Genomic DNA, 10,569 nt, shown 5'->3' on the forward strand with positions numbered 1-10,569 from the left:
GATTATAGTTGATGGTATGATGCAGGTTAGTCCCTTGGGGTGCTTTCTTGCATCCACTTCTGTCTTGTCCAGTACCTTCACTGAATTGCTCCTCTTTGTTGTAACATTGGGCCAGCTTGCATTTGAAAGGAAAGAAGTCCCACCCGCGAAATGAGAAAGTGATGGCGCCGAGCGCAGTAGAGGCACTGCACGCTTGAACCATTTTGTAGTAGCTCTGCTAGGATGGCAGCACAAACTGGGATATTAAATGTTTGTATTACTGAAGTGATCATGGATGATTTTTGGAGCTGATATATTGATGAGGAAAGTGACAATTTTTAGACAAACATGATAGTCTGAGTGAATGCCTGGTGTCTCTCTAGAGTCACTTGCACAGAGAAGCGGAAGGTAGAATTGCACCAGTTACTTTCCTCATGCTAAATTATCTTTAAGACTTAAAGCTCACCTCAGAAATGAATCTTTCATGACTCACTGAAAGAAGAGAGGAAACCCTGTCTAAGATACAGGCACTGTTTCTGTCCTGTGCTATTTGTCTGGGAGCCAATGGTCTCGATTTTCATTCTTGCTAATCCATTGGCCTTGAGAAAGCGCAGCAGTGCGTTACAGTGGAGGGGCCATTTAGCAGGAGAGCTCCTCCAGAAATGCCCTACTTGAGATAAAGTTTCTGTTTCTTATAGGTCAGAGAACTACTCTGCTGGATAGAGAGGCAGTCACGTATTCTAGTAAGCTAGCAATGTGGGGAATGGAAAGCAGCCTTGCATCTGTCATCTCTTCTTTGGCTATCATTTGGTGGAGATCCCTATATCCCTTTCACCCTGCCTGGGTGATGGGCCGCCAGTGTTCATTTAAAAGCATGACTAAGGTGTTCTTCACCCAGCTACTGCCATACCATCTCTTCCTCCACACAGAACACTTTCCAGAATTTCCACAGAAATACGCCCAGCTTATGTAGTTCAGAATAAAGCACCATATGTATTGTTTCTACTGCTGTATATGCCACATTCTTTATACATCTCCTGCATAATAAATAGCTATCTGTTTGCTGATAGAAGGGCTGGTTATACAGTTTATTATAAAGGTTGTTTGAAACATATAAATCATAGTTATAAATGTAATAAAAGGCGCATATAATATTAAATATTCAGCCAGTTGATACTGGTTTTCCATACTGTATTTCTTTTCCTCAGGCTAGATTTTGTTGTTGTAAAATGGTTTATCTGTTCAGAGAACAAGACTGGGAAAATAACGTTTATTTTAGCACGTTAAAGTAATTCTGTTGACTGGAAAGCTGTTTCCCCCTCTCCAGCTTAGCACCCAGTTATCTCCCAGTCATGCCCCCTGCAGGCTGCACGGCCACCCTTTCCAGCAGGCTTACTTCAGCGTAATGCCAGTTCTGAATTCACAGGCAGATTTGTACAGATACATTTCCCCAGGGCTCTGAGGTAGAGCCTGAGCCTGCAGCAAGCTCTGTGACTGAAGCCCAGCAGTTCTGCAAGTCATTTTGAGTCCAGAGCCAGGCCCCTGTTGGGATGAGCTGAACTGCAAGAGGCAGCTTCCCAGACAATGCAGCAGAAGCAGTCTTATTTTCTAAACAGAGTGCTCGATTTTCACATGGGATGAAGTGATTTAATGCATATAGTGTTATTATGTAGCATCTTCTGGTATAACTGCTTAGTATGTCCTTTTTTTGTTTCCCTTTCTGTGAATCATTAAATTTACCTGCGTATGTGAAGTTAAGTGGAGACATTTACAGATAAAGGAGTGCTGTGAATCATCATCATCGGTTCCTTTTATCTTAAATGGTAACTCAGCTTTTGGGAAAGTCTCTTAATCTGCCTAGCATTTTGTAATTTGGTGACATTCAAAGTGATATTTTTTGAAGCCGATGATTAATGATTACACACTAAGGCCCCCATCCCCATGGTACTTCTAAAAACGTAAATCCTCCATCACTGCCACTACTAGGTTAATTATAAAAGTCAGACACCGAGCCACCCAACGAGAACAGACTGAAATCCATCTACCGGAGAGCATTCATAGCCAGCCTGTCTCAGTCAGACAGTAAGAGTCAGTCAAATTCCTGACACTACTCTTTGAAGATTATTAGACCCCTCTTTCCACCTCAGCTTTTCCTCCCCTGACACATGCACACACACTCACACCCTCCTCCAGGCTCTGACAGACTTGTCAGAGGGAAAGAACTGCACAAGCAGAGCCCTTAACAGGAGAGGGAGATTCAGCTGTCAGCCCAGCACTCCTTTCTGGAGCTGACAGCAAGAGTGTCTAGCTCAACAAAAGGCATGATGTGCCGGAGGTTATCAGCAAGTGAAATAAAAGCCTTTAAAGTTCTACCAGGCGCTGTTTGCAGTGGGATGCCCTTTGAAAAGCCACTCACTTCTGGATCTACCTGCTCAGTTTGTGTCTGAATCCTTTTCTGCACACAGGGAGGTTCTGACACTCGGCCCCACTGCCAGCTACCCACAAAAGCCAGCTCTAAAATGGCAGATGGCGGGGGTACCTGGCTGTGCTCGGTGGCGGGTCACACAGAGGCATGCGTTTCTGCCCCACAGGGAGGTGAAACAAAATGCAGTAACCGTTCAGCCTGGGGAGTAGCTTCAAAAGCAGGAGAGCTGTCGGCAGTCTGCACGGACCCTGCTCATCAAAGGAATGGGGAGCCCTCTTGGTACAATGACTGTGTAGAGCAGAAAGATCTTTCATCTGATGCTCAGACCTTTACAAAAACCTAAAGAACCATAGCACATGATAAGTTCTGCTATGTGCCATTCTTTTTTACAGCCCGATCCCACATGTGTAGCTCCCCTCCCCTCAACCGAAACCCCTCGTCAGCCGCTTCTTTGCTCTGCGCTGAAACTGAAACACGTAGGTCTAAAATGCTGCACATCTCAAAGTGCTGTTGTTTCTTTACCAAACCCATAGCAAACAGTGAGGAGTATGGCAAGAGATTCGTTTTCACTTACCAAAGATTAGATTACCCAATTTGCTTAGAGATTATCAGATCAAAATCCAACCTAGCTGATGGTATATTTCCTCACCCCTCCCACTGTGACCTTTTAATGTATTGTAAACTGCTGAGAAAGTTATTTTAAATGTCTTCGGTGGTTTAAGGTAGGGGGTTTGTGTTACCTCTGCATCACACAGCCTTTCATTAAAATGGCAGCAATGATCACCAGAGGAGGTTGTGGTTTCCAGTTTCTGGGGCTGGGGAGATTGCCGTCAGAAGTAGCATTGCTGCTGTTAGCAGTGGTATTGTCAGTAGAGTGGATGGTAGAGTAAAAGAGCCTAAAAAGGAAAAGCAATAGGAAGGATCATACAGATTCCCTTAAAACTCAGCCAAGAGGCTGTAATACCAATGGTGCACAGTCAGCTCCTGACACTGTTCCTGAGCAGGGGCCTTTCTGCTGCAGGTCGCAGGGTCCCGGGTGAGCTCGCTGCCACTCACTGTCGTGTTTCCTTTGTGCAGGACGGAGGATGCAGCTGCCCAGGAGATGTCGCCAAAGCGTTTGGTAAGGACGGCGCAGTGCCACCCGCTGTACCGACCCCGGCACCCTCAGCCCTGATGCAGGAGTTAGGTTGATGCAGAATTCATGCGTGTATTCAGCATTAGGTGGTTGCATTCGTCCCTGTGGGCGACTCCAGCGAAACTAATACACCAGACATGAATTTGCTTTTTGGACCAGGCAGTCCAGATTCTGCAGGACAAAACATAAAATGGTCAAAGTCCTACTTAGAAACTGTCTGCCAGGTGTGCATGAGATACAGCCTCTGGGACAGTAGTACAAAGAAAACTGATAAGGGTTTCTTCTGAGTAGGGTTCAAAGATGCCTGTAACTTCGCCAGATCTGGCTGACTTGCGCCTTGAGTGGATGAAGACCTGATGGAATGTGTGTTGGACAGAAGAGCAAAACAGAAAGGCAGGCCAGATCCCTGGAGATGTTCTTGGGATCAGCTGTCCACTTGAAGAGATGAGATTTTATTTATACTGTATCCCCTAGAGCTGAGCAGATGTCTAAAACATCTAAGTTAATAATTAACAGATTTTGCTGTCATGCCAGTAGCTTCAGTGAATTGTACCAGCTCTTGCTGAGAATAGAGAATTTAATCTCTGTGTATTGTCTGTGGGGCATGAAAGTTACATCAGTGCAGGGGGTCAAGGTCAGGATTGTCACTTCGCCATAAACTTATTGCAGCAGCATATGTGAACCAGGTGCTAAACACACAGTGGGCTGTCAGGACATTTAAAGACACTCCCCCACCCCCCAAAATGCCAGACCCTTTGGAGATGTGACAGTGGGGTAATACTCGGAATACAGTGGGAGAGCACAGTCCTTTATTGGGAGTTCAGGGCAGTGCAGTACCAGAGATAGCACGTTATGGCACAGCGTGTCTGCTTGGCAGGAAGCTTTGCAAATATGGAAAGCAGGGGCAGGCCTAAACTCAGATTACAGACCTGCCAAGAAAAACTCTGGGCCTCCTGGAAAGGTTGAAGCCAAAATCTGTCTTCTAAATTTGCAGACAGCTCCTGTTTTTAGACAGGTCAGATGACAAGGAAGACTTAATTAGAAAATTTTAAGCACAGCCGTGGAGTGATTGCTACTAGCAAGGAATCTGCGCAGTCACAGGATTTCACATCGCCCTTGCGTTACCCAGTGGGTGATGTGGCGTAGGGAAAAGATACTTCCAGTTGGGTGATTCTGACATAGCTGAACAGCGGCATCCACCCTCTTTGACAACAAGATTGTATTAAAAAAACACCCAACCTTTCCTCAGCCCAGCCTACTCTGACATCATGCCGCCTGCAGCGAGGCCTTTGTTCTGCCTGACTTTCTGTGGCTCCGCAGCTCTCTGGGTTCTTGCTGATGGTGTTGTCACTGGGAGCTTGTGAACTGAGACTGCGACCTCACTGCGTTCCCAGCCGCTCGCACAGAAACCTGGTCCGTGGAAAAGGTCTTTCTTCAACAAGAGTATTTTCCAGAAGCTAGAATAACAGGAAGCAACTTCAAAGTATTTAAAATGTTTTCCTTTGTGATGTTTATAGCAAGTTTGAAGGGTCCTTGTGGTCTCTTTGGGCTAACTGAACAGAAACTTGCTTAAAACCTATGAAGGGGCAGATTCTGGCCTTGCTGATTGTCAAGAGGTGCTGGGATTCACAGTGGTGCATGTGTGAAGGCTACTACAGGTTGTCCCTGGGACAGAGGAGCATCAGAAAGCTGAGATTATGCAAGCAGAAGTTCTACGCTGACAATAGGGCAGACAGATCCATCTGACCCGTGTGTCACAAGTACAGGGCTGGAACTGATAGAGATTACCTTGAGGCAATAAACTTACCATAGCTGCTTGTGTGTAATTGAGGTAGGCACACTGTGGACATCTGACTAGCTGGAGCCAGGTGTGCCTTTGTCAAAGGTGGATGGCAAAATAAGCTTCTAGATAATGTTACTGCTATCAGTGTCTGCTGCATGCTGCTGAGGTGATTGGCTATGTGAGCCACGTAGAAGATAGCCTTGATGCCCAGCATTTACAAGCTAAAACCTTGATACTGATACTGAATTGTCTAGCACAGACCTCTGTGCTTGCCGAGAGCCTCTTGAGGAGGAGTAGTTACATAAATATATTGGATAGCAGAGACTGGGTGATATAATACACTCATGTACAGTTCACCTGGGGATGGAGGACTGGACAAAGCGTGGACAAGAGACCCAAAGAAGGCTTTTGATGAAAGTGATTATACTATCTGGTTTTGGTGGATTGCTGTAAAGTCTTTATGAAAGGGATGTTGAGGTGTTCTTTATAAAGCAGTGACAAAGCAGCCATTTGAATCATAAAAAGCCTGAGGGAGTCCCAGATCTGAAGACTAGCATTGACAGATGGCTAAAGATGTGACTGGAGGAGGCAAGTTCATGGGAACAGGAGGAGTAGAGTGGATTGAGTGCAAGTGAGTAGTTGTGAACCATGAAGAAGATGCTAAGCTTTACAAGTGGAAGGTAAATGCATTGACTGGTGTCAGGAGTCAGAGGCAGACTGGGCATTTTGGCAGAGGGGAAACACAGTGGAAGCCTGTTGAAGAAGGCAAGGAACAGTGAAGTGCTGAAAGTGGAGGGCAGAAATGCCAGAAGTGACAGATACTTTGGGAGAGACTGTTGGAATTCTGGAACTGCTGGATGGGAACCTAGTACAGGTTTGGTAAACTGAAGATGTCACTGCCATCTGGGTATTGGAGATGATAATGGAAAAGGTGTAGGTTGATCAGGAGGACAAGAGGTGTTTTAATGCAGGAATAAGAGAGAACATGGAAAAACTCTGTGTTGGGCTCACAGATGGGTCACATAACTGGACCCTTGGAAAGGCTGATAACATGAACACATTTCTTAGAATGCCCCAGGGAGGCACTACTGTCTCCTTTTTTAAAGATGAGAAGTCAAAGCACAGAAATACTAAGTTCAGTTGCCTGAGGTCACATATATTTTTGCGACACAGCCAGGAACAGAATGTGCCTTTTGAGTTCTATGCCAGCATCTTTAACACAATACTGCTGTTCCTTACAGCAGTGGAGAGAAGAGATACAGGAGCAGAGAAGGAAAAGGAAGGAAGAATCATGTGGAAAAGTCAACTGGGGACATATACTGGTTCCAAAATATACTTGAGAGATCATACTGGCTTTTTTTCCTGTTTTCAATAGCTGTGTGTGTTACCTACTGCTGCAGAGGCTTGCTGGCTCAGCTGGAGCACAGGTGAATGTTGATTCCAGGGCCAGCTGTGGTCCAGGCAGACTTAATGCTGCATCTGCCTGGAGGGCTGCCCAGACTACAAATCCAGGCTGACTCCAGCTGAATTTGTGCAGAGCCAATCTGGTTATCAGTAACTTGTATTACCAGGCATACAAAAGACATCTGAGGGACTCCATCCAGATCCAGCAGAACTGTGAGTGCTGCAAGATTGGATTGGCGTCAGCACACATATTCTGTAAGGGCTTGAAAGAGGAGGCACTGTGAAATGTGAATGAGTAAAATCAGCCCAGATGCAGTGCAGGCCTCAAGGAGCAAGTCAGTGCATTGAAGTGGCATCGTGTAGAAACGGGTCAAGTCTAGCAAACTCTGGGCGAGCTACTGGGATGCTTGTATGCAGTGTTACCCATCACATCCTGTATTATCTAGGGGGTTGTTGCCAGGTGTTCCATGTCCCCCACATCTTAAAATAATGGCATATTGTCTGTATGTACTTGAAAATGAAAGACTGCAGCTGGGTGCTGCAAACATCATCAATGCTTCTGTTCATACAAAAAAACCCCACACCAAAGTAAAGAAAGACGATGCTAAAAACTGCAGCCTCCTGGTTGGATGTTAACTGTTAGAAAAGCAGCGGAACAGACTTGAAACCTTTAGACATCTTTGCAACACTGAAGCAGGTTGGAAAGTTCTAGAGAGCATTGGAAAAGTGTATTTAATATGGGGTTGTCATTCCTGGAGCCGCAGAGCAGTAAGCATGTGTCATTCCAGTGTTTAGATGTGCTGCGTCTGCTGTAACATAGCTCCTCTCTTCTGGAAGAGCTTGGTGAATTATGTTGTAGTTTGCAAAAGTTACTCAAGTTGGATGAGTTTCAATCCTGTAATTCAAACATACTTGTTTTCCTCCCAAAATACACAGTCAAAAGAAACATAATAGATACTTAAGTGCACAGGAACCAAAATTACGTGATTCTGAAGTGTAGATTTCATGTGACTGTCTTGCATTAATAATTTGGAGTCTGTGAGACCCACAAGTAGAGGCAGGACTAGAACTGGGGATCGGGGGATAGTATTGACCAGACAGAGTCCTTGGGCAGGACTTTGACTTGTTTAAACACCCTCCTTTGAAACCTTGACCCCAAAGACATCCCTTCTTCCTCATGTTGTTTTCTTCCACCCGTGACGAAGACATCAACTAGATTTCCCAGGGTACTTTTTGTAAAGATGGAGCAAGATTGTGCCAGGTAACAACAGGAGCTCCCCACCAGTAATTGAGAATGTCTTAAAGAATGAGTGTTCCCTTGGTTTTGGCAGGTTAATAGTAGTATCAGACTGAGTCAAACTGAGGCTTTAAAACTCAGCCATCTGAAACGAGAGAGCTCAGGAAAAATCTGCCAGGTAGCTGGCATGACAGGACACCTGAATGGGTGCCTGTCTATAAATACTGCTTGTGATGCGCTCAGCAGTTCTGCACAAGCCTTGTTTTTAAGATCCTTTTACCATGGACATACTGTTCTTTTCAAACAACAACCAGGCGAAGGGAGGTGAGGTCAGCAGAGCAGCTGGGTGCTCTGCTCCCAAGTGCTGCTGCTAGATCTGCTCTTTGGAGAAGGGGTGGAGGGAGGGAACTGGCTTTTATAAATCAGTGCATACTCCACAGTTGTCATGTATTCTAAGATGCAAATACTCCCACATTCAAGTTTGTGTACAGAGCTTTTAAGGAGATGGCAGAAGCTGAGCAGATTCGATAATGATTTCACTTTTCAGATTTCAAGGTCCAGTAGTATCATTTGGATAGTGCCAAGAGCTTAGAGCAAATCCTAACGCCAGACTTACCTAGCCTGGGATCTCCCCAGAGTTCTGACATGTTCATGATGGGGTGGGGTTAATTGAGGCTCATCTGCTTTCCATGAAGTGAGGTTTATAGCCCTGTTCTTTTGCCAGTTCTGGGAAAAAGCTGGGCAGAGGGGAGGCCTGTTCTGACACATACACACTGAAGAAGCAGAGGCTGAACAGGAAAATGTTTTGTTTCAGGAATGGGTCACCACAGGCTCATAAAGGAGTAAAAGCCAAACTTTTCCAAGCAAGACTAGATATGCCAAAATACCACAGGAGGAGCTGCTGGTGGAATAGTTCCAGCCCAGCTGGAAATATTGGAAATCACTGCAGAAAATCAAGATTGATTCCAAAAACCTTCTTCCTGATCTTACTCCCAGTGGAATTGATTTCATGATTTGCAAAGCCACAGGAGATGGACAAACCAAACAGGCATGATTGAGTATTCAGTGTTGTTATTCAGTATCTGGAACATATTTAGGAGTTGTAGCTATGGCTTAGACCTCCTTTGTGATGCATGCTGAGAACCACAGAACCCAGGGGTGGTGGTCCTTGGCCTAGAGTTGTAAAACAACAAGAACCAAATGCAGACCCATCCAGATCTCTTTGACAAGTGATCGCCCAGACCCACACTGAACAGACGGATGATTGAAAAATTATTTCATTACAAAACCTGGTGGGTTTATGTCAGTGCAGGGAGGAGTACATACTGCCTTCAGGGTACATTCCCACTCACAGCTTGTAGCCTAGAAAGGCCTTGACGCAGGAGCTGCCCTCTTCTCCGTGCAGCACAGAGGTCAACAGGGCCCAGCCTTGCGATTAAGGCTTCCGAATATTGCAGTCACAGTAGTAATTAATAAGGAACTGTGCTCAGATACTATTAGGGAGTAAAGGGTTAAAACTGAATTTGAAAATAAAAGTCTGGGGTGGAGCAGAAAAATCTAGATCTTTGTCATCACAACAGAAAAGGATTATTCTTTCCATTTAAAATACCGGAGAAATACAGTTCAGCATGTGTCAGTTCTTCAGTAGAGCACTTCTTCCAAGTTTGCTGCATCTGTTACAGGAGGGAACTCTCTGTACCAAACTATTCAGGGCTCGCTATTGTTTTTGGAGGCCACTGTGTTCTTGCTTTGTCTTTCATCCTCTTCTCCCTTCCCTGCTTTCTTACATGTCACTTTGTTGATCACAGGAGCTGGTGCTGATTTTGTTATGCTTGGAGGAATGTTTGCAGGCCATGACCAGTGTGCTGGAGAGATTATGGAGAAGAATGGCAAGAAGGTGAAACTCTTCTATGGAATGAGCTCTGATACAGCCATGAAGAAGCATGCAGGAGGGGTTGCTGAGTACAGGTATGAATTCTACACAGGAGCCAGCCTTTCAGTAACTTCTGGAGTGGAATTGCACAAAAGGCATCTGTTGGAAACAGGCCCATGCCTCTATTCCCATTTAGGAAGCTGTTACCAACACTTCTGGCAGCAGATCTGAGGGAGGGATGACATCAAGGGGGAGACAGGGAAAAGGAGCTGGGGGTGGCTAGCTGAGAGCAACCGCATTCGGTCGATTGCGGCCAGTGCGGTGTGCTGTCACTGCAGCACTAGCTGCACGGTCTGGGAACTCATGAGGCACTTTTCTGACTTACGGGTCTCCTGGGATGTGTATGAATTAAATGCCAGAACATGGCATACCAGGCTGCAGTTTCTGGCCCTCTGCTTGTCCAGGTTGGAGTATGGGCTCCTGGCTGGCCCACATGCTCCCTTCTGTTTGCAAAAAGTGGGTGCCTGGTGAAATTGAGCTGGGGTTTCCCCAGTATAGATCTGAGTTACAGCTGTAACACTAGTGAGGGCCCAGGACCTCCGAAGCACTCTCAGTCACAGGCAGTAGCTCCAGGACTCCCTCTTGCATTTGCTGGGCAGTCTTAGGCAGCAGGTTTCCCACACCTTTTTGGGTAACAGCACCAGAGTAGCCCCAAATCATGCAGCACGCAGGA

The 10,569-nt window shown here is 45.7% G+C and overlaps 1 protein-coding gene across 2 annotated transcripts in view; it reads left to right on the plus strand.

Moving 5' to 3' along the window:
- GMPR (guanosine monophosphate reductase) overlaps window positions 1–10,303 on the plus strand; it is a 33,438-nt gene extending 23,135 nt beyond the window's left edge. The window contains exons 7-8 of one of the 2 annotated variants that reach the window (XM_040587681.1): window positions 3,482–3,524; window positions 9,772–10,300. In XM_040587681.1, the coding sequence (XP_040443615.1) occupies window positions 3,482–3,524; window positions 9,772–10,067 (339 nt within the window). In that variant the 3' untranslated portion in view covers window positions 10,068–10,300. Of the gene's footprint in view, window positions 1–3,481; window positions 3,525–9,771 lie in introns of both variants that reach the window. The other variant, XM_040587682.1, reaches the window with a different exon arrangement.
- Window positions 10,304–10,569: the final 266 nt, after the last annotated feature.

This window comes from Falco naumanni, chromosome 3 (genome assembly GCF_017639655.2).
Source record: "Falco naumanni isolate bFalNau1 chromosome 3, bFalNau1.pat, whole genome shotgun sequence".
NCBI classification, from domain to species: Eukaryota; Metazoa; Chordata; class Aves; order Falconiformes; family Falconidae; genus Falco; species Falco naumanni.